General features: G+C 43.7%; 1 protein-coding gene across 2 annotated transcripts in view; it reads right to left on the reverse strand.

Annotated features, from left to right (window-relative positions):
• The window catches only part of YIPF7 (Yip1 domain family member 7), a 78,471-nt gene that overhangs the window by 44,851 nt on the left and 8,321 nt on the right, over positions 1-25,299 (reverse strand). For both annotated transcript variants that reach the window (XM_088450550.1, XM_088450549.1), the window contains exons 2-5: positions 20,000-20,132; positions 19,696-19,841; positions 13,857-14,002; positions 8,385-8,566 (exon numbers count right to left, since the gene is read on the reverse strand). In XM_088450550.1, coding sequence (XP_088306676.1) covers positions 8,385-8,566; positions 13,857-14,002; positions 19,696-19,841; positions 20,000-20,103 — 578 coding nt within the window. In that variant the 5' untranslated portion in view covers positions 20,104-20,132. The remainder of the gene's footprint in view (positions 1-8,384; positions 8,567-13,856; positions 14,003-19,695; positions 19,842-19,999; positions 20,133-25,299) is intronic.

Below are 25,299 nucleotides of genomic sequence, written 5' to 3' on the forward strand. Positions count from 1 at the left end.
GATATGGTCAGACTAATTATCTTTCACAATGTTCTCAACAAATGGATGTACAGTATGCATGTTTTGTGCCTATGGGAAGAACTGTGCATCCCATAGTACTTGTTTCCATGGGATCTACTTTATAGAACTTAGCTATAAAACCTTCACCCCATCCCCATTTCTTTCCACAGAGCGTATGTGGTTGTCCAATCATTTAATGCACATGACACTGATGCTATCCATATATCAGTGCCTTGTCAGACACCATCTCTAAAGCCACTCAGACAACTATAGGATATTCTGAACCGGCTGCGTATTCCAACAGCAGGGATCAGTTGAGTGACATGGAAGAATGATGCTACATATTTCCTGCACAATTCCAGACATCAGTAGAATCTATAATGGCCACAAATAATGACCTATATCTACAGTATACTTAGTTACTTTATATAGGTGTTTCCATTTTTATTGACCTCTATTTGTACATGCTGTACTTTGGAAATGTAAAATATTTAACATATTGGGCCAAATGTAATAGGGTGAGAGTTTAGAAAATGTGAGAGATTAGCAGTAAACTCTCACATTGGTTGAGTTTTATCTTCAAAATGGGAAAACATCTGAATGAGATTTTAAATCGTGAGAGTATTTTAAGTCTAAAAAAACATGCAAGTTCGCTCTGTTACTTTGTTTTTGGACTCCATTACATTGGCAAAGTTTAAAAAGTGTCAGAAACTCTCACTTTTCTAAACTCTCACCCTATTACATTTGGCCCATAGACTTTTACTGAACAAGGATATTTATTTCTTATGTGTTTGTAGATAAGACAGTTCTTTGCGGATGTAAAATAACAAATTCTTTCACTCCTTCACGATAGATAATCTACATCTGACTCCAGCTGTTGTTTGTGATTGTTCTATAATATAACTCTGCAGAAACATATTCATGTGACTATTAAGCACTATGTAAAATAAAGCGTATCGCCAACTTGTACACCCAGATAACTGCACACATCACAGCTCGCTGCTAATCCTCATGTAACCTTTTGTTACAAAAACTCTCTTTTTCCCCTACAAAAATACCTCTCACAAGTCCGTTTTAAACTTTTCTGTCTTATCCACAAGATCTTACTCAGGAAACACATTTTATCTTTCCTTACTCCACATTTGTAGAAGGTTTGACTGCTCCTATGAATGATCATGCTAGAGATTGATTTGAAAACCGTTCACCACAATTATTATCTGAAGCCACTTTTGCACAACCTGGTAGCCCCCCCTGACAATCACGTGTCCCTCCCTCCCTACCAGATAAATCTCCCTTCTGTTATACTCTTCCTAGAGATGCTAATATTAGAGAGTGAGCACAGTGCATGCACACATTCAGTCTGAGGTCTTCTCATCAGTTTAATTAGCCAGACATGACTTAACCATCTTTGTAAACTTTGTAACCACTTCCTGATGGTTCTGGAATCTTATAATCTGATGCTTCTCAGCAAGGGTAACACAAACTCAGCATGCAATAAAAGTATACTTACAGTAGGGGCCTATTCAACATCCTTAAAGGGCTTGTTATGCTATATATGCGGAAACACTAGTTTTTGCATATTTTAAGTAATGGGCCCGTTTATTATTAGGGACCTGATGGGGCCGCCTAGTATTCAACAAACTCTGAAAAAATAAAGTTTTTGGAGTTTGCCTGCACGATACTACTCCATCTACAGATGGCATTGGTTTCCGGAGCCCAGCTCCTTCCTATGGGAAAGCAGTCTGGGATTGCGAAGAGAGATCAGCCTGGAGTAGTAGGATTAGAGATCAGCTGTCCCAGCGGAATACATACGATTTACAGCGGCATCCCGGAAGAGGAGGAAATCCCGATCGTGAAAGGTAAGTATGTACTAACCTTATTCTATCCCCTAGCCCTAACCCTCCCTTAGGGGTGCCTAACCCTAACCTTCCCCACAAGTGCCTAACCCTAATCCCCCTTATAAGTGCCTAAACCTAACCCCCCCTTCCCCCAGCCTAAACCTAACCTCCTGGGGGGGTGACTAACCCTAAGTCCACCCGGGAACCCTAAACCTAACCCTACCCCCGTGCGGCTGTCCGCACCCGGCGCCCGGCTTACCTTCAATTGATAAGCCGGGTATCAGGCTCCCGACGTAGGTAAAATGACAGGCATCGAGATTTCGACGCCTGTCATATGTACCTTGCCTGGATTAAGCAGTCGAGAAAGCCGGCGGTTGGGATTCCATCCATTGGCTTCCCGACTGCTTCCCATCCCAGCACCTGAGTAGCTCCAGTGTTTTAGTATCCACCTCTGCTATTCACAGTAATCTGGATACTTAATTAATTGGGGGCCACCCAGCCTTCAATGATGAATAGGTCCCACAATCTACATTTTTGTTTATCAAATATTTCACCATATTTTTCATTGACCGTATTACTCACCCTGCATCGTGCTTTAGCATTTTCTGTTACAACTTACTGATAGCTAGTTAGTAGTTTATGGGAGTCTGATTGCTAAACATTTCAGAAATATTATTTAAAGGGAATAAAATAATCAAAGGCTCTCAGACATCTATGATCTTTGACAATGATTTTATGGAGTCAGTTAGTATAGAAAGCTAGAATCAATACAGGAGTAAAATAATACTGTGCATCTATACCTAACAGTCATTCCTGTAAGTAGGGGGAAGGAGTATGTGTTGTGCTGTGTCTCTGACTCTGCATAGTGCTGGGGATCACAGATATTAGAGCTGCATACAGAAAAACACAATTTCTTTCCAACCATAGTCCTAGCACTTCCCATTATTCAGCCCATACTATACCGTTATTACCGTCTGATTCATGTATTAGGCTGCCAGCCAAAGCAACATAAATCAGTCACATTGTTACCAATCCCTATGAAAAGGTTACACCTGACAGCTCTATCAGCTTCATGGGATGTGAAATTGGTACAAATGATATTACAGACAATGCTGAGATTGATGGGGCAGCTTTGTCATAATGTTGCTTAATTCTATTTTACAGAAAAATAAATGTTTTGCTCCAGAACATATTCGTATCCAGATAAGTAAATGTAATCATTTATGTAATAAATAAAATTTTTCTGAAAACATTTTCAAATATAATATTCCTATAATTTGTGCAGTAAAGTAGCAATAATATATTACCTGAGGAGCAGACAGTCCCTGACAACTCCAAATATTTCTTATCTTTTGTTTTCAGCTGGACTGCTAATGTATGACCAAGGTAACAGCAGACATAGGAGCACAACGACGCTCATTCAGACTTATCAGTAGTGTGACAACTGCATTAATATATTTTCATATTTTTTTAATATTAGTATTTAAATGCATTACACCTGATCAGCACAGGACTGAATTCCCTAGGTGAGCCAAGCCCACAAAAATACAGCCAGGTGCATAAATATTGGGACATTGACAGAATTTTCACAGATGGTGTAATGGTAGCATTACTGCCTCACAGCACTGAGGTCGTTGGTTCGATACCCACTATGGCCCTAACTGTGTGGAGTTTGTATATTCTTCCTGTGCTTGCGTGGGTTTCCTCCGGGTACTCCGGTTTCCTCCCACACTCCAAAAATATATTGGTAGGTTAATTGGCTCCTAACAAAATTACCCCTAGTGTATGTATGTGCGTGTGCATGTGGTAGGGAATATAAATTGTAAGCTCCACTCTGGCAGGGACTGATGTGAATGGCCAAATATTCTCTGTAAAAGTGCTGCGGAATATGTGTGCGCTATATAAATAACTGGTAATAAATAATAATAAAATAATTTTCATATTTTTGCCTCTATTCACCACCACAATGGCTTTGAAATGAAACAAACAAGATGTGCTTTAACTGCAGACTTTCAGATTTTATTTGAGGGTAATTACATCCAAATCAGGTGAACGGTGTAGGAATTACAACGGTTTCTATATGTGCCTCCCACTTTTTAAGGGGCCAAAAGTAATGGGACTATCAACTCAAAAGCTATTTCATGGACAGGTGTGGGCTATTCCCTTGTTATTTCATTATCAATTAAGCAGGTAAAATTCTGTCAATGTCCCAATATTTATGCACCTGACTGTATGTGGGAGAGAAGAGGCAGGTACTAATTACTAAGGAGTGCAAATGATCCAATGATAATCAAATGGTAAATCCAAGTGTCCAGGGTGAGCATGGTGTTAACCTACGCATTTCACTGCTCTAGACAGCTTTTTCAAGGTGAAACGTGATCATTTGCACAGCTCAAATCACTTACAGCAGCGACTTTGGACTTTTTATCATCATCACCAGCCCACTCCATCAACATCAGGTCCGGTCATCTGCGTTGGACAAACCTCAGTGTGGGACCATTGCTAATTAAAGGACATTCTGGAACTTTCAATTCAGTGGGTAATTATACTCAGCACTGCTCTGCTGCTTAGCTGGACTGCTCTATACTACACAGTGCTATAGGATTCTTATCATTAATAAGTGTCCCAGGGTATTTAGCTGCCTATTGTTGCTTTTAACAGTTATTTTTGCTCTCATACATACAGTATACGTATTTATAGCAATAGTGTGTGTTTATATGACTTTATTGTATAATAATTAAACCAACATTTATGTGCTAATACAGTGCTGCTATTTCTTTGTTTTTATTTTTCATCTATTGGAGATTAACTGTCTCCTATTTGCAGCTGCTGGGAGCAGCACTTCATGCCAGTGCCCTTCTATATTTATTTATAGACCCACTGCCAATATCAATTCTGTGCCCATTTCCTGGCTCCAGGCTGTGGGCCTGATTAAGATGTGGGTGGTATTGCACAGCCGCAAGGAGGAGTCTGTAGGAAGCAGAAGCAATCTAACAGCAATTGCAATCCAAGTGCAGTGTCCGAAGACACTGCATCGGACCGCCATCACTTAGGCGGCAGCACCGGCTACTCTGAGTAAGCTTCAGATGACTCAGGTTGGCAACTTGCGAGGCCAGGAAATCTGCATCCACTGACACAGATCCTGACCTCTGCACTCCCAGAAAAAAGGGTTGACATGGCTCCGTTCCTGGGAAAGCAGCACAGACATGCCCCCTCTAGACCCCCCCAAATGCCGCAGCATGTCACTCATGCTGTGGTTTGGGTGATGTACAGTATGAGAAAGAGCAAGATTGACATACTAATCTGAATCAGTGTGAATCCTGTGTCCTTACAGTTCTGTGAAGTCCCAGCTCTCAGTCCTGCAGTTATGTTCTATTCAGCTCACCAGTGCTGTCTGCTCTGTTATTCACCATTGCAGCAGCTATCAGTGCTGCCTCCCACTTCCAGCGCAGACACCAGTACTTACCTCTGCTGTAGCTATAAACACTGTCTCCAACTCCCAGCACAGAACACCAGTACTCACCTCTACTCACCTCTGCTGCAGCTATAAGCACTGTATCCAACCCCCAGCACAGACACTAGTACTCACCTCTACTGCAGCTATAAGTGCTGCCTCCCACTCCCAGTGCAGACACTAGTACTCACCTCTACTGCAGCTATAAGTGCTGCCTCCCACTCCCAGTGCAGACACTAGTACTCACCTCTGCTGCAGCTATAAGCACTGTTTCCAACTCCCAGCATAGAACACCAGTACTCACCTCTGCTACAGGTATCAGTGCTGTCTCCAGTACTCACCGCTATAACAGCTTCCAGTGCTGTCATCTATATCCAGCCTTGTCTGCAGTCTATCTGTAAGATTCTTGTGGATCTTCCGCTGCTCCACCTACTACAAGTAATGTCTGCATCTGTTCTCTCTCATGAGGAGGAGCTTCATAAAACCCAAGTCTCCTTCACTCCACTCACATCTCAGGCAACCTAACAGTCCCTGAATCAAGTTCACCTAATTCTAGTGCCCTGACATTACTAGAATGTCCTCTATTGAATGTCAGTGTCAACAATGCTCTTCCTATTATATGGCACTCACAAGAAAGTTTTCTTTAATGTTTGGAGGTCATAAGGATGTCCTCTGTAATTTGTATTATTCATTACGATGCATTCTGCATTGTATATAAGTCACTTGACTTCTCTCTATATAGTTTAGATGAGACTAGTAGGTGTTGTATTTGAATATGGATCTTTGACATAACAATTTTTCAAATACATATTATTGGCTACCACCTGGCCGAAGTAGCATAGATAGACCCTTGCCGATCAAGCTACTGCATAGTAGATCTAACGGAGTGCAGTGAATGTTCTTCTCCAATCTGATACGTCCAGTGTAAAGAACTTTTGAAATTCACTTTCAATAGAACAGCAGCATAATTCTGCTATTAGCAGTGTCTTCAAAGAATGGAATTCATCTGACTTCATACTGGTTACCAGCCCAGGGGCACAAATGCTGGGGGATCAGCAATGCATGTTAGATTTCGTCCAAGCTATGCAGACTTTGCATATACCTCTTCAGGACTTGCTTGGGCTATCTTGTCCAGAGTTATTGGGTGCTGCCAAGGAGATTGGAGCCTCTGTGGTTTATTTTAGTTGCTGTTGATCTCGGCAGCATGTCAGACCTTAGGCCACAAGGTCCAATGGTGATGGAAAGAGTGCTTAGACTTTTAGGAAAGAGACTTGGGGCCTGATTCAGAGCCGGACTCTCTGACCAGAGCGCTTGCTCTGAATCAGGGCCCTCCTCCATTAAAATGGAGCGTCCCCCTGGACGCTCGTATAGCTGTGGGTGACCACCCACAGCATATACGAGCGTCCAAAAAGATGGTCGCGATGGTCTTGACCATCGTGACCATCGGACTTGCGACGGAAACCCTGCGGTAGGGTTTCCCAGCCACAAGCCCTGGAGTGATTTTGGCTCTATCAGAGCCAAAATCACTCCCACTGACATCACTAGTGATGTCAGTGGGGCCGGCTTCAGACAGTAGGCGTTCCCATGGGAACGCCTCCGTCTGGCAGGCACGCCCCCGGTACGCCCACCAAAGGGGGCGTGCTGTCAGTCACCATCGACAGCACGCCCCCTTTGGTGCAAGACCCGGAGCGACAGCTTGGCTGTCGCAGTCCGGGTCTCGCGCATGCGCACGACGGAGCTCCCTCCGTCGTGCACATGCGCAGTGGGGAACATCGACCCACTTGCGAGCATACTGCCGCTTGCGAGTGGGTCTGAATGACCCCCTTGGTGTTTAGCATGCCTATACTGTGTTCCAAAGCAGGTAGGGTATCCAATAACCAGTAGGTGATAATAGCAGTATCACAAAGCAGTTAGCATGTGCATCAATTCTGCTCTTTCACTAAACCCAACTTAGATTCTCTACCTTATTGTGGAACAGCAGCTACAGAAAAATCTCTTAGGTTACTTCTACTGCGTATTTTTCACTTGGAGTATCCTGACTGGATAACACAATACAGTATGTAACACCTGCCCTTTAGCCTGGTTATTTAACTGGGTATTGCCATGCAGTCTCTCACACCTTGTTTGGCTAGCAGGGACTGCTAACTGTTAAGTTAGGGACACCTGGGCCCATGTAGCATTGGACATCCATTTGTGTTTTGCACCATATGGCATGAAATGTTTGGCCCAACTTAGGTGATCCTCTACAGGTAACGATGCATACTTTTCCCTATATTTTGCATCTTATTGTATCACTTTTGTCACAAACAAATTGGTATAAAATTTTATATAAAGTCCCAGGTTAAGCCTAAGGATACGTGGCAAGAGACAAGGCGTGACCACTCGTATCGGAACTACAGTATGTCTTCTGCCTTATTTAGCCAGATTTATGACTTAGTCTCACACAGAACTACAAGTAATGCTTTACAATGTACTTTTGTAGCATTAGCTAGTAAGACGCATAAAGAAAAAGAAGCTTGGTGCAGCTAAGTCACAAAGTCAGTGGCGCACCAAACGGAGCATTTTGGCATGATTATTTGAGTAAAGGTATGTATGTGACTGTATTTGAACTCTGAAGATATACTGGGAAAGACACACACAAAGAAGAGTAAAGTTACATGTACAATATATCTTTAGTTAGCTGAAATGTGAGATATACTTTAGTCATTCAATCAATTTTGTGTTGCATCAGTCCTCTCTACCACCATATGTCTGGGGATAACCGTGTGTTAGAGCCCTCTACTTTGCACCAGAGGTGGACACACACCCAAGTAAGGACCGCTTTCAGAATTTTTCCCAGGGCCATTTAAGTTTAAAATCTGCCTCTGACCATAATCTTTCTGTATAAAGTGATTGTGTACTAAGAGTAATTAAGAAATGTGGATTTATTGTTATACTGGCCAGTGTTTGTCCTGCACTCACAACTGAAATACACACACAAACTTTGTAGTTTTGGACATAATTAGATAATTGAACGTGACTTGAATAGCAAGCCAATGGCACACTTTGTACATACAGTATGAATAATATATGGTTAACACAACATTACTTACTGTAAAGAAAACACTATGGCAAAGCAGGACAGTATCACCATAGGAAGAAGGCAGTAACCCAAGACACTGGCAACACATCCATGTGTGACACCTGTGACGCTCATCAGATTTAATAAAGCATGAATTCCCAGGCAGCCAAGTATACTCATTGTGTACACGTAGCCAAAATGAATCTTTCCTGCCTGTAGACAAAAGAAGAAATATCACTGAATTGGTTTCTTTTCAATAAAATACAAAACAAATGTTTTTTTCCTTATTTGCTCTAGGTCTTTCCATTTCCCACTTATTCCTTATTGATTGTAAAATTGTAGTTGCTAAAGTCTGTTTTTCAATAGTGTGTGCTTAGTATACAAATCTATACTGTGTTAACTCTGAATCTAAGATTTTACAAAATGATTTTCCTAAAGTAGCAATATTATAACACAAAACACAACATGAAAGAATAAATTAATTTGCTTTACCTAAACAAAAAACAAGTATAATAACGCTTCATTAAAAAAATCGAAATAAATAAATGATGGTGTATGTGAAGGAAGCCCTGGCATATCTGTAATGGGTGCAGAGGTTGCAGTGCACATGGGCACACCCTGCAGCCATATAATAATACTCACCTCTCTGGGGATGCATGTCGGTGCTAATGCAGCAATAGAAATCACTGGGGAACTAGCATGGCGGAGATTTGTGCATGCGCAGTAGAGAAGTCACCGGGAACATGGTGCAGGCGCCATGTTCCCAGAGACCTGCCATTCCACACTATGGCCAGGATGTAATAGCCTCAGATATTGCTAAATTGGTGGGGTTCTGGCATACTTACTGACTTTATTCATCTCCTTTCCCACCTCTCTAGGCCCCACTTCCCTGAGGTAACCAGCCATGGTGCCAACTGGCCTAGGTCTGGTGTAATCATGGTGGGTAGACTCCCACCCTGTGGGTCTCCTCTTTATGGTTCCACTAGCCCTGGCTGGTCAAGCCTAGTGCTGTTAATTGGAAATGTAGGGGGGACCCCACATTCTTTGTCCCCCATTGTTTCCAATACCAGACACTAGTGCTGGTTATTCTTAAAGGGGGGAACCCTACACATTTGTTTCTTTTAAAGTACTTATTTAAAAATATCATTGAAACAGATGGAGTACAGCTAGATAGCTGAACTAGTAGCTATATCGCTGCTCTCAGGCTCATCTGTTTAGCAAGTTATTCTGGCATGTTTGCCATGTTGGCTATTACATTCAATGTGTTTAACATTAAAAATCCCTGGAGATCGTGTTTTGTGATGGCAAGAACGGGTGAGGTGAGAATCTTAAGAGTTTTGTGGTATTCGCATTCTATTTCATACGGTGACTTGAAGCGCCACGAAACGCGGTAGATTTGCTTTCTTTTACTACATTCACACCGTATTACATTTCCCCTATAGTGTTTTTTACATGCAGACAGTACAGCACTTGCTAGCTGTTACTTTCAATAGCTCCAAAATATCATTATAAACGCACACAGAATAGTCAGTTTATACTATGGCAGGTACTTATCTGCAATATGGGATTTTCATTAGTATTTAGAACCATTCACAAGGGATGCATAATTTGTTTCATTGGCATATGTAATAGCTTCTCGGGAATATAAATTAATGTTATTTCCTCATCTTCAGCATACAATATCTTCTGAGTGTGAAAAAAATACCATCCACAGCTTAGCGACCGACCAGGGTGATGGTCGCGATGGTCAAAATCATCGCGACCATCGGGGCTTTCGACAAGACCCTAAGGTTGGGTCTCGGCAGCCGCAAGCCCCACGGAGCTTCCTGCTCTGATCGAGCAGGAAGCTCCCCACTGACATCACTGCTGATGTCAGTGCGGCCGCCCACAAAACTTCCTTAAGGAACGCCTCTGTTTGTGAAACCACCCCCCTGCCCCGCCTACAAAACGGGCCGAGCTGTCGATCAACATCGACAGCCGGCCCTTTTGTAGTGATCTCGGGAGCGAGAGAGTTTCTCTCTCGCTCCGGGGCTTGCACACGCGCAGTGCGGCCGCTGTGCATGTGCAGGGCCTAACCATCGACCCAGTTGCAAGCGCTCAGTGCTTGCAACCGGGTCTGAATGAGACCCTTTGTCTCCACAGTTTAGAATTATATCCAGCACTGCATTTGAAGTGGATGGGAAAGAAGTGGTTGTAGAGCAGCTTTGCATTGACTAAATTGATAGCTGCTCCCCTTACATGAAAGTCATTATCATTCTATTATGGGGTGAGGAAATCCTGGTCCTTTCACCATCTGGTATGTTGGAAGGAATTCATTCACCTTAGTAATTCTACTTGCCTGTAACACTGTGCCAGTGAGGATGAGTTTGTTGCCCCGCCACCCACAAACCTTAATCTCATCATTATTTAAGACATAAATGAGACTTAACCACAATATTTTACAAGAAAGATGTAGAAGGTAAAATGAATGAAGTAGGTGGTCCTAAAGTGACATTAGTTAGAATTTCCCCTAGGCACCTGTGCCCACAATCCTGTAGGATCATTGAACAGCGGCAGTTTACAAATTCACAATTGCCCTTATATTTCCTATTGTGTCTTTATGTCTCATTATGGGACACACTCACTGCAGATGTCAGACCCAGTCGAGCAATTTTTTCTTCTGCGCAAACGTGTAAGTCGCACTGCGCATGTGTCCAGATAGAGTGCGCACAGGGGCGGAGCTGCAATTGAGGCGCACGGGATACACACGGTCTCAAAAATGTGGTGGCCATTAAATAGCGGTGACAGGGAGGCGGCTTAGCGCACGCACGGGGATGGTCTGTCTTATGGGCGTGTTATGGAAATATCACTGGCATGTGAAAGTGGCCGTGTACATAGACACTCAACCGCTCACATTGGAAGCCTTACTATGATGGTGACACTACACATGCCATGGGGCTGATTCAAGTTTCGATGGTGTAATCGATGATGCATCTTACTACACACCAATCTGTGTTTCAGCACCGACAGACCTCTCAGTCCTTGCACATTCAGATGCATGAACATACAACAGGGTAGGGCTTTGTAGTGGCATTTACATAAAGTTGCAGATGGGTGACCGCCAATAGGCGCATACACAGACGCGACTGCGTATGGATCAAAATCAGACCCTATATCTGTGCACAGTACAAGCGGCATAACTTGTAGTGCTCTGCTGGTCACTAGTGGTAGTGCAGCAGCTGTAACTTACATCTATAGGCACTTATTGCCAGTGAACTGATCCCCCCTGAATTTCATGTTTAGAAAGTGAATCCTACACCCTTCATTTCCTTATATACCACATTTGATAGAATGCAATGGAGTGTCCATATAGTTGCAACCTGGGCTGTACAGCAATATGTTCCAGTGAAATAAACACTTTGGTGTTGGTGTATTGGTTTTCACAAAGTTTGCTGCTTCAGAGATTTTAGACATTTTTGTCAGATGTTACTATGGTATACTGAAGTAAAATTACAAGCATTTCATAAATGTCAAAGGCTTTTATTGACAATTACATTAAGTTTACGCAAAGAGGGCCTGATTCAGAGCTGAACGCTCTGACCAGAGCGCTCGTTCTGAATCAGGGCCCTCCTACCTTTTTTTGGAGCATCCTCATGGATGCTCACATAGCTGTGGGTTACCACCCACAGCTATAGCGAGCGTCCATGATGATGGTCGTGACCATCGGGCTTGCAACGGAGACCCTGCGCTCGCTCTGAATCAGGGCCCTTCTCCATGAAAATGGAGCGTCCTCCTGGACGCTCGCATAGCTGTGGGTGAACACCCACAGCTTATGCGAGCGTCCATGATGATGGTCGCAATGGTCAAGACCATCGTGACCATCGGGCTAGCGACGGAGACCCTGCGGTAGGGTCTCGCTGCCGCAAGCCCTGGAGTGATTTTGGCTCTATCAGAGCCAAAATCACTCCCACTGACATCACTAGTGATGTCAGTGGGGCCGGCTTCAGACAGTAGGCGTTCCCATGGGAACGCCTCAGTTTAGCAGGCACGCCCGCGGCATGCCCACCAAAGGGGGCGTGCTGTCAAGCAACATCGACAGCATGCCCCCTTTGGTGCAAGACCCGGAGCGACAGCTTGGCTGTTGCAGTCCGGGTCTTGCGCATGTGCACGACGGAGCTCCCTCCATCGTGCGCATGCGCAGTGGGGCAACATCGACCCGTTTGCAAATGTCCTTTGCTTGTGAATGGGTCTGAATGACCCCCAGAGTCAATATTTGCATTGTTCACCCCTCTTATTCAAGACCTCTGCAATTCGCCCTGGCATGCTGTCAATCAACTTCTGGGCCACATACTGACTGATGGCCGCCCATTGTTGCCTAATTAATGCTTGGAGTTTGTCAGAATTTGTGAGTTTTTGTTTGGCCACTCGCCTCTTGAGGATTGACCACAAGTTCTCAATGCGATTAAGGTCTGGGGAGTTTCCTGGCTATGGACTCAAAATTTCTATGTTTTCTTCCCCGAGCCACTTGGTTATCACTTTTGCCTTATGACACGGTGCTCCATCATGCTGGAAAAGGCATTGTTCATCACCAAACTGTTCTTGGATGGTTGGGAGAAGTTGCTCTTGGAGGATGTTTTGGTACCATTCTTTATTCATGGCTGTGTTTTTAGGAAAAATTGTGAGAGTCCACTCCCTTGGCTGAGAAGCAACCCCACACATTGATTAGGCAAGAATGGTGGCCATCAGTCAGTATGTGGCCCAGAAGTTGATTGACAGCATGCCAGGGCGAATTGCAGAGGTCTTGAAAAAGAAGGGTCAACAATACAAATATTGGCTCTTTGCATAAACTTAATGTAATTGTCAATAAAAGCCTTTGACACTTATGAAATGCTTGTAATTTTACTTCAGTAGTAACATCTGACAAAAAGGTCTAAAAACACTGAAGCAAGAAACTTTGTGAAAACCAATACTTGTGTCATTCTCAAAACATTTGGCCATGGCTGTATACATTGTCTCGTAATAGAGTTGCTACTTCTCTTAATATTTTCAGTAGAAACAAAATTGTGCAGTGTCAATTGTAGTACATTGTGTTCTGCTAAAGAAGAATACAAGTGACTAATACCATCTATCACCTATAATTACCATTCTGCAATTCCTAATTAAAAAATATTTATTTGCTTGAGAGCCTCAGAAATGTGCTTGAAGAAAATCCTTTCAAAATAAATTGGATAATATTGTTTTTTTTTTCCACCACGAGATATGATTGTTTCCTGAATTATTTCACACTTGACTTGTTTACCAAAGACAAATTCTTATTTACTAATAAAGCATACTAATAATTCTGAGTAGCAAGGGCGGCCAGACAGGAGTAGAAGATGGAAAACTATATTATAGCCCGGACATTATTTTAAACCCTGCATTAGCATATTGTTACACATACTGTATATACGTGATATAATTATGCAAGATAAACTGCTATAGTTGATACATGAAGCAATTATCCGTAATAAATGCATGGTTATACCAGCAAGAGCGTGGAGCCAAGTGCAAAACAGAACATCAGAGGTCCTGTGAGGTCAGTTTCATTCATAATACTGCCATCTGCTGGCTTCCAGGGGTTCAGGACTGTTAATGTCTTCTGCCAAATGTGATCAAAATTAATGCCCAGTTCTGCAATAAAAAGAGAAATTGTAGGCAACTGTGTTACACTTTATAGTTCCCTGATTTTTTTTTCTTTTTATTGGTATGTAAATTGGAATATCTTTTTTTTTTTTTATAAGAACCATACAATGGTGATCAAAACAATAAGGTGCGAGCCTGTTAAAAGTTAAATCATTATCACTACAAAACTAATTGTTATGCTGAATTAAAAAGAACTGATTGCTACTGATTCATTTCTCAGAAGAATTGCATATGTTTGCCATAACTTTCAGCATGTTGGTTCACCGAAATGTTGGGACACTGAATAAATGAAATAAACTAGTTGTTCAAACATTCAGGAAAACTTCTGCAGCTATTGGTTTGTATGTAATCTGCTGTTTTGAAAGTGGTGTGTAATCAGGGACACTGTGGGGCTGGTGTGGAGTTGGTTGTATGGATCATTGTGTTGTGTGAAATGCGTGTGTCCACGCTGCACATGGGCATTAAAGTGACTTTCTTACAGGGCGGCAGGGATGTGCAAGTGGCACCTGCATGTGGCTTGTAGGGTGCATAGAACAGCACCCTGCAGCCACTAGTTCTATTGCGTCCCTTAGCGCCACGGGCAGACACCCTGCAGCATGTGTAGAGTGCTTTACTAACTGCTAGGCGTGACGTCAGTTTCTCAGTCTGACCAGTCTCCTATGTAAGCGGTTGATCATCTCTGTATGGAGCTACTTTTGCTGACACTAACGGACAGAGGGCCTGATTCAGACCCGGACGCTAAGCCGCGAACGAACGCAGCAAAAAAGGGCTGGGTATGCAAATGCCGCGATCGCACTGTCTGGTGTAAGGATGCTCTCTATGAGCGACGGCAGAGTGAACGCATGCCAGTATAAAGACGCCCACTTTTCTCTCTTAACACACATAATCTCCAGGAAGTGTATGAATAATCGGAACCATCGAGAACCATCGGAGCAGCACGCAGAGCTTGAGGTAGGCCCTACCCGACCACAAGCACTGCGATCACTGCAGGCTGAAATACAACCAAGTGACGTGTACAATGATGCTTCTTTGCTAATTATGCACACTGTTTAGATGCCCAGACACGCCTAAAACACCGTTTAGACGCCCAGACACGCCGGCGTTCACAGCACCACTCCCCCGTTCACAAGCACCTTCCCCTGTTACCACCCACAAACTTCGCTGTCATTCAAAGTAGCAAACAGTCTGTGTACTACAAGCGCACAATTCCCGAGAGCAGTGAGTGACTCGTGCATGCGCATATCAATGCATACGCATGCGCAAACGTGCGATTGTCGGCCATAGCATTCGTTTGCAGCTTAGCGTCCGGGTCTGAATCAGGCCCAGAGTTTTGTCAGTATTGGTTTTTGGTCCTGTGTGGCCTATATTGTGAGGTATGCATTTTAATAATTTTTAATAATATTAATATAATGTGTATCTGATAAATCTATATATTTTCAAAAAAGCAACAGAACTGTAGACTGCATGATGCACATTGCCAGTGGTCTAGGGCAGTAGTAGCCAACATCGGTCCTCGAGAGCTACTAACAGTTCACGTTTTCCAGACCTCCTACCTGGTGCACAGGTGTAGTCATTTCTCACTAACACATTTGAAAAGATCCACAGGTGGAGTTAATTATTTCACTTGTGATTCTGTGAGGAGACCTGGAAAACATGCACTGTTGGTAGCTCTCGAGGACCAGGGTTGGCTACCCCTGGCCTAGGGCAACTACACAAATACTCAATTTAAAGAAAAGCAGCTTACGTCCAAGTGCTGCTGCAACATTGTGTTCTACAACCTTTAGAACTCATTCACTTTCTGGTGGCCTAATTTAAGCATTGTAACGTATATTGTAGCTATTTGGAACATGTGCATCAGAAGCAATGTATACCTCATTATTTACCCTGTGTCATGGTTGTCGGTGTTTGTTGATCGGGACTTCTGATATGTCAAGATGAGACCTCTGCTCATTTAAGAAATACCGGTAAATAAGTAGCACTTGCAGGAGGGAAGGGATCCAAGACCAGGAACTAGGCCAGATTACGGAATTGAAAACTGCAGCTATAGAACCCTGGAACCGATTGTGGAGAACTTAACCCCCAAAACCTGAATCCAGGGACTGGGAACTGGAACTTACTACTGTTAACTCAGGCCTGCGAGCTGATTACAGGCTCATAGACCTGGAATCTACACACTGATACACAGAACTGGAAATGGAACCTGTTAGTCCCGGCTGCCAGATACTCAGAACTCAGAGACCAGTCACCTACCACCGATGGTATGCTAGTAGACGAACCGATTACTTGTGGCACTTGCAGGGTGATATGCACTAAATATAAACAGAGCACTTGCTGAGAACTTGGAGAGTGCAGCAGGGGTGTTTCAAGAGTGGAGGGGGTCTGTGTGCAGTCTCAGTCCCGGGCCCCCTCCTCTCAGTCCGGCGGCCGGCAGCACACTGAGTGCAGACCCGCACTGATAGACTCTGGGCACTAGAGTGTGCCCAGAGTCTACAGTGCATGCACAGGTCACCGGGAAAATGGCCGCAGTGGCCATTTACCCTGTGCTTTCTATGAGCAAAACACCGGGAAAATAGCTGTGGTGGCCAAATTTCAGGCATTTTTTTTACTACGCTGACACCGGCACCGACATGGGACTCAGGAGTGGTAAGTATAATATGGGTGCAGGATGTGAACCCAGGGACCAGTGTGCACCGCACACCCTGCACCCATTATAAATACGCCCCTGGAGTGCAGAGTTCTTGATGAGAAATCAGGTACTTGGAGAGTGTGGAGCTCTTGCTGTGGAAACAAGTGGCACTAAGTGTAAATTAAGCACTGTATGAGCAACAGGCATGTAGGGGCTCTATTTATTAACATTATTTTTACTAAAATAAAGTGAAAAGGGGTGTTTTCACACCCTTTTCACATTATTTTAGTTTCACCTAAAGTTACTAAAGGGCAATTGGAGTAGAATTCGTAAAATTCTACTCCAACCCCTAATTATCACTTATTTTTAGTAAGCAGATCGCATTTCCCATAATTGTAATGGGAAATGTGATCTGGCCAAAGCTGCTAAAAATAAATAGTGAAAAAATACCGGGGAAAGCCCTGTGATAATAACGCCACCTGGAGGTGGCGTCATCCAGGGTCTTCCCCAGTTACCGGACTCCTGCTCTGCTCTAAACAGACCACACGCTGATACAAAAACAGTAAAAAAAAATAACTTACTTGAGTCCAGGAACCAGAGATCGGGGCTCTGGTGATGTCCTCCCTCCGGTCAGTTGGTCTTCCATCGTGCACTGTGGCCCGGTCGTCACCTGACCAGGTCCCAGTGCATGATGGGATTTCAGCTGACCGGAGCCACGGAAAACATCACTGGAGCACCGATCACCGGAGGTAAGTGTAATTAAGGGAGGGGCGGTTGCGGGGGGTCATGATTGTGGGGGGCAGGGCTTAGCATCGGGGGACGGGGCTTAGTGGCAGCTGAGCGGGCACTTGTCACAGTATTTTTTGCGAAAATACCGTGATAAGGCTGCAGAGGGGATTCGCAGGGACAGAGCTTTATAGTAAATCCCTGTGATATTGCCTGAATTTGCAATGCAAATTCAGTCGGTAATATCACACCACAATCTGCATTCAAAATGCGGATTGTAGTAAATAGAGCCGGTCTCCAGAGCTAGTCTAAATAGGGTGCTCTCAGTTCCAATTGGATGATCAGATCATGTGCTCACAGCTTCTGGAATCCGACTGGACTGGGGGAATCACATGACAGAATCTAACATGGCCACACCTATGCAACCAAACTGTTTGCTTACAATGGAAAGACAGTGCTTCATGGGCGCCGTCAGACAGGATAAGTGAGGCTAGGACCCCGATGTGTGAAACCCTGTGATCTATTACAGCATTTCAAGGTTATTACTACCATCATTGTCATAGCAATCATGTTTCTCCTAAAAAACATAAACAAATAACCACGGGGTGTGGAGCTATATTAAGAGTGTTTTTTCCTACATTGGTGTGCCTTACAGTATTCTACCTGACAGTGTTTCTCAATTTGTTTCTAAATTGTGAAAATATTTTTTTTTCTAAGGAATGATTATAAAATCCAGGATATGGTAACCATTGTACTCCAGATCATCATCCATTAGAACAGAAGATGGAGAGGGATTGGTGCAAGATAGGAACCAGAGGTGCTTTCTGCCAATAACAGTGCAGCAATTAATATTAGTAGCTCCAGACCCAAACGATGCCATCGATTTATACAGAAGCATAAGAATGGAGACAGATGAGCACACCTGAGACCAGAGAAATAAATTCTATTTTGCATACTAACCAATGAATATGGCCTGTGAGGCATGCTAGCCACCAATGAATGGGGTCTATGTGGTACACTAGATACCAAAGAATAGGGTCTTTGTGGTACACTAGGTATCAGAGATTGTAGTCTGTGTGGTACACTAACTACCAGAGAATGGTGTATGTTTGATACACTAGTTATCAGAGAATTGGGTCAGTCACTAGCCACTAGTGAATGGGGTCTGTGTGGTACACTAGCCTTCCAGAGAATAGTGAATGCATGATACACTAGCCACTAGAGAATGTGTCTGTTTGGTACACTAGCCACCAGAGAATAGTATATGTGTGGCACACTAGACACCAGAGATTAGGGTCAGTGTGGTACACTAGCCACCAGAGAATGGGGTCTGTCTCTAGCCACCAGAGAATTGGGTATGTTTGGCACACTAGGTACCAGAGAATGGTGAATGTGTGGTAAACTAGCCACCAGAGAATTTTGTCTGTGTGCACACTACCTACCAGAGAATGGGGTCTGTGTCTAGCCACCAGAGAATTTGATCTGTGTGGTATATTGGTATGCTAGTTACTAAGGAATGGAGTTTGTGTGGCACACCAGAGAATAGACTATGTATTGTATACTGGTCATCAGATGTGGATCTGCATAGTATACTGGTCAGATTACTAAATTATCACTCCAAATCCAAATTACAATGTCTTGTGAATACACTGCCCATGTAAAACTAAATTTATAACTTAGGAAACCAGACTTCCTACACAATGTACATCTCTTATCTCTTCATCCAGAGATTGACGTACAGTATTTGGATGTGTAGTAGAAATAGGTTGGGTTTGAAATCCAGATGCCGCAAGCCCAAAGGCTGAAGATCCCGACAGGAGAGGCAAGTAACCTAACCCTCCCCTTCTCCCGCCCCTAACCCTATCTTAGGGGTGCCTAACCCTCCCCCCGATGGTGTCTAACCCTAGCCCCCCTTCCCCACAGCCTAATCATAACCCTTCCTGGGAGCTGCCTAACCCTAAGTCCTCCCGGGGGGGCCTAAACCTATCCCTCCTGTGGCTAACACCTAAAACGTGCCGGCTTACCTTCGTTCGGGAAGCCGTCTGCCGGGATTCCGGCGTCAGGATCTAGACGGGCGTCGGGATTTCACCACCTATCTTTAGTCCCGGGTCGGGATTTTGATCCCGGGATTTAGACAGACGGCTTCCCGGCCGTCGGTATGTTGACTACATCCCGTAGAAATAAGTCGGTTCCATATAATAATGCATGGAGGCAATAGAAACATCTATGTTGTAATGCATAGTCCAATAGACCCTTGGGTTTAAAATAGAAATATAGCTTTAAATGTATTATATAATACACAAGAGTGCAGGTGAGCCAGCATCATTACCTTCCAACAATGGCAGTTCATCTTCAAAGTTGTCACTCTTCTGCAATTTATAAAATGTGCTATATGATGGTTCTTCATAAATGTACCCTGTTTGTTCCATAGGAGATGAGATCATTCCTTTCTGCATAAATTCTGCCTCTCTTGGCCTACGCAGTCAAACAATAACTAGAATGAGCAAATAGCATTTACAAAGCATCTGTATGTACTAATGTAATTCATAGTTTTCTGTAGCTAGCAATCCATTCTTTGTTACTCTATCTGGTTCTGTGTGAAGGCAGTCAAATCCCATTTACAGCTTACTCACATGTTTCCCCCATACACGCTGCTCCTCCCAGTAAGATAAGGACCTTCGCCAGTGTCTTCAATAATATAATCTGATTGATAAAAATCTGAATCAAACTGATCCATTGCTGTGACTTTTATGATACTTGATTTACCTGGAAAACAAAATCAAATATTTCTGAAATTAGAACCTATCTTTAGTATAACATTATCAATTTCATGAGGTCTTCAGTAGGGGTGTGCACCGGCCACTTTTCGTGTTTTGTGTTTTGGTTTTGGATCTGGATCTTTCTTCGTGTTTTGGATCTGGATTGGTTTTGCCAAAACCACCCTTCCGTGTTTTGGGTTCTGGGTTTTGTGTTTTGGATCTCTATTTTTTTGAAAAAAAGCATAAAAACAGCAAAAATCACAGAATTTGTGGGTTTTTCTGCTCCTATGCTATTAACCTCAATAACCTTAATTTCCACTCATTTCCAGTCTATTCTGAACACCTCACACCTCACAATAGTGTTTTTATGTCCAAAAGGTTGCACCGAGGTAGCTGGATGACTATGCTAAGAGATACGAGTGGGCGGCACAAACACGTGGTCCATCTAGGAGTGACACTGCAGTGGCAGACAGGATGGCAGTTTGAAAAACTAGGCCCCAAACTATACATAATGCAAAGAAAAAAAAGAGGTGCAAGATGGAATTGTCCTTGGGCCCTCCCACCCACCCTTATGTTGTATAAACAGGACATGCACACTTTAACAAACCAAACATTTCAGCGCCAGGGTCTGCCACACGACTGTGGCTGAAATGATTGGTTCGTTTGGGCCCCCACAAAACAAGCTGGCAATTAATCTGTCCCTGCACAAACTGGCTCTACGGAGGCAAGATGTCGTCCTCATCCTCCTCATCCACCGATTCCTCACCCTCTTCAGTGTTGTGTACATCCTCATCCTCACAGAGTATTAATTCGTCCCCGCTAGAATCCACAACCACAGGTCCCTCTGTACGTTCTGGAGGCTGGTCTCCCTGGAAGAGTTGATAATTCATTTTATGAACATCATCTTCTCCACATTTTTTTTAAGCAACCTCCTACGCCTTTCGCTGACAAGGTTCCCGGCTGCACTAAACACTCTTTCGGAGTACACACTGGAGGGGGGGCAACTCAGGTAAAATAGAGCCAGTTTGTACAGGGACCTCCAAATTGCTTCTTTTTCCTGCCAGTACAGGTATGGACTGTCTGACATGCCTACTTGGATGCTGTCACCGATGTAATCCTTTAACAGACAGACACACGCATGTCGCTGTTGCTTTGAGGATGCAAGTGCGGCTACAGCCCACACAATTCACAAAGACAGAAAAAAAAAGAAGAATATTTTTATTGTTTGTGGAGCGCACTTTGAGGGTTACACCACCCTTTAACAGACAGACGCACGCTTGTCGATGCTGCTTTGAGGATGCAAGTGCGGCTACAGCCCACACAATTCACAAAGACAGAAAAAAAAAGAAGAATATTTTTATTGTTTGTGGAGCGCACTTTGAGGGTTACACCACCCTTTAACAGACAGACGCACGCTTGTCGCTGCTGCTTTGAGGACAGTATCATATGCAGTGACAGTAGACTTGTCAGAAATTGTTGGCACGTCCTTCAGTCCGGACCAGATGTCCAAACCAGCCCTTGACTTATGACACAGGCACACGCTTGGCGCTGCTACTATGTTGATGCACGTGCGGCTACATCGCACACAAGTCACAAACACATTAAAAAAATAGTTTTTTCTTTTTTGGAGCACTTTGAGAGTTACACCACCCTTTAACAGACAGACGCACGCTTGTCGCTGCTGCTTTAAGGATGCAGGTGCGGCTACAGCCCACACATTTCACAAAGACAGAAAAAAAAAGAACAATATTTTTATTGTTTGTGTAGCACACTTTGAGGGTGTCACCACCCTTTAACAGACAGACGCACGCTTGTCGCTGCTGCTTTAAGGATGCAGGTGCGGCTACAGCCCACACATTTCACAAAGACAGAAAAAAGAAGAAGAATATTTTTATTGTTTGTGTAGCACACTTTGAGGGTGTCACCATCCTTTAACAGACAGACGCACGCTTGTCGCTGCTGCTTTGAGGATGCAGGTGGAATCTAGATGGGATTTGGAACCGGGGACACACTACCTCCATCAATTGTCTAAATCCCACTGCACTAATGGCGGATACCGGACGCACGTCTAACACCAACATAGCAGTCAAGGCCTCAGTTATACGTTTTGCTTCAGGATGACTGCTGTCATACTTCATCCTCATCGCTAGGGACTGTTGGAGGGTCAATTGTTTAGTAAAAGTAGTGATGTTCCTACTTCCTCTCTGGGATGATGAACAACTACCAGCAGCAGCAACAGCACTAGGAGGAAGTGGTTCTTGATCTTTCCCTATTTTATTTTTATCGGAGAAAGTTTGGTCCTCCATTTATGTTATATTGATATATACGTGCGGCTAAGGCGCACACAAACACAGAAAATATTTTTTTATTTTTGCTGGAGAGTAGTGCACTTTGTGGGTTACACCACCCTTTAAGAAATGAGCCAGCTGGCTCTTTACTTATGGGACACAGGCGCACGCTTGGCGCTGCTCCTTTGTTGATGCACATGCGGCTACTGCGCACACAATTCACAAACACAGAAAATATTTTTTTTTTTGGTTTGGACTGGAGTGTACTTTGGGGGTTACAGCACCCTTTAACGGTCAAGCCAGCCGGCCCTTTACTTATGACACAGGCGCACGCTTGGCACTACTGTGTTGATGCACGTGCGGCTACTGCGCACACAATTCACAAACACAGAAAATATATTTTTTTTTGGTTTGGACTGGAGTGTACTTTGGGGGTTACAGCACCCTTTAACGGTCAAGCCAGTCGGCCCTTTACTTATGACACAGGCGCACGCTTGGCACTACTGTGTTGATGCACGTGCGGCTACTGCGCACACAATTCACAAACACAGAAAAAATATTATTTTTTTAGCACTTGGGGGGAGCACCCCTGATGGACAGAGCACCCCCTGGACAACACTACAGCACCCCTTTAGGACTGGGACGCTGCACAGGACTTTGGAGTGGACACAGCCCCTATGGAGAACTGACTGCACAACACAGTCCAGCCAGCCCCTAAGAACTTTGAAGTAGTGGACACAGTCCCTATTAACAACAGCAGCACAGCACAACACAGCCAGCCCCTATGGACTTTGAAGTAGTGGACACAGCCCCTATGGACAACAGCAGCACAGCGCAGCACAGCACAGCACAACACTACTCTGCACTACACTACACTACACTACACAGCCCAGCCAGCCCTAACATCCCACCCTCCCTCTTCACTGTCCACAGCCTAGTGAGAAAATGGCGCCGACGCGGGTACCTTATATAGGATCCAAAACCCGCGAGACCCGGAAGGCGGGATGATGACGTTTTGCCTCGATTTCAGATCCAAGTCAGGCGGGAAAAGTCGAGCCTGATTCGGATCGGCCTCGGATCAGGGGGGCTCGGGGGGGTTTGGATTTCAGAAATCCGAACCCGCTCACCCCTAGTCTTCAGTGAACATACTGTAAATTTCGGCAGAGGAATGTATTCATAAATCAATTACATGTATGTACAACTGTTTGCCAGTCATTTTGTCTACATTCTTAGGTATAAACATGGTGATTATTGACTGCTGTGCAATAATAAAAATCTGTCTTCTTTACAAATTACTCCATTATCTAAAATCCAGTTTTTGCCATTACAGAATTGTGCATTAGAAAATAGATGTTTTTTTTCCTACAGATTTTGACCCTGAAATAGAAGTGGAAAAACAGAAAGGCTTGTGGGATAAATATATATGCATATCCATACTGAATATGTGCACCATTGGTGTATCAGTATCTGAGACTTGTGGCCCTGTACGGCTGAAGAGGTGCTACAGAGGCAGTCAAGTATTAACTGAGTAAAAGTACAGTACAGTAAGAGTGTGCTCAGGTAAGCATACCTGCTGGAGATGCAATATAAATGACATGGTCACATCCTACGGTACACTTGTTAGTTACCTTTTGTATGTACTGGAAACAAAGATACGTGGTGGGTGTGACTATTACAGCACATTCTGGCTGCTTCTGATTGGCTGCCGTTTTCACCAATTTCATTCATTACAGCTAATTATATTAAGTTGCCACCAACTATTCGGATTACTTATTGGTCTTTTGGGCTACTGCAAAAACAACCTATAGGATCTTTAATGTGATAAACAATGGATTTGGGGAATGTTTATGTTCTGACATTTTTAAATGAATAACGTGACATCCATGTTCATTTATAACACTGTCAAGACACTATTCCCGTTTGTGTATACATTTTTTTAAATTTTCTACATATACTGACAAGTTTTATCACTACGCTATAATTAGGTGTAATTAAATGGGTATGCCTGATGTGAAAATGCTGCTCTTTTTGATTTGACAGTATCTGAAGATACATGCAATATATACAATCTTTACCCATACAATCGGACTTCAAAAGGGCTAGTAGTAGTTTAGAACCCATATTACAATGGGTCTTGGTCTTCTCTCTCTCTGTCCACTGTCCGTCCTCCATACACGCATCCCATCCTACTGTACCTACCCCGTGCCAGGTTTTCTTCTCCTCACCTGGTCTGTCATGTCTCCATTGCATGGTCCCCTGGATTCATGAGAGCCCTCACCGCACACACTCAACCCATTTAGTATACTTACCTCTTTGGAGTCCAGCACTGGCACTGCACAAATCACCTGGAAAATGGCGCTGCCACCATTTTCCCGGAGATTTGCGCATGTGCAGTATAGAAATCACCGGGAACATGGTTCAGACAGTTAAGATATTGGAACACAAGGAAAGGACCTTACCTGGTCACCCATAGATTCATCAACAGGCATCCACTGCAGCCAGAACTGGTCTGGACATCTGAGATGCAGCAAGCCAGCCACCTGGCCTTTCAATAAAAGGACAATGCCCTTATCAAGTGCAAAATATATACAGTCAGGAGCATAACTATTGGAACATTTACAGAATTTTCATATTTTGGCCTCTATTCACCACCACAATGGCTTTGAAATGAAACAAACAAGATGTGCTTTAACTACAGACTTTCAGATTTAATTTGAGGGTAAGTACATCCAAATCAGGTGAACGGTGTAGGAATTACAACGGTTTCTATATGTTCCTCCCACTTTTTAAGGGGCCAAGAGTAATGGGACAAACTAAACAATCCTAAATCTAACTTTCAGTTTTTAATACTTTGTTGCAAATCCTTTGCAGGCAATTACAGCCTGA

The sequence above is a fragment of the Taudactylus pleione genome, unplaced genomic scaffold (genome assembly GCF_031769625.1).
Source record: "Taudactylus pleione unplaced genomic scaffold, aTauple2 ptg000519l, whole genome shotgun sequence".
NCBI classification, from domain to species: Eukaryota; Metazoa; Chordata; class Amphibia; order Anura; family Myobatrachidae; genus Taudactylus; species Taudactylus pleione.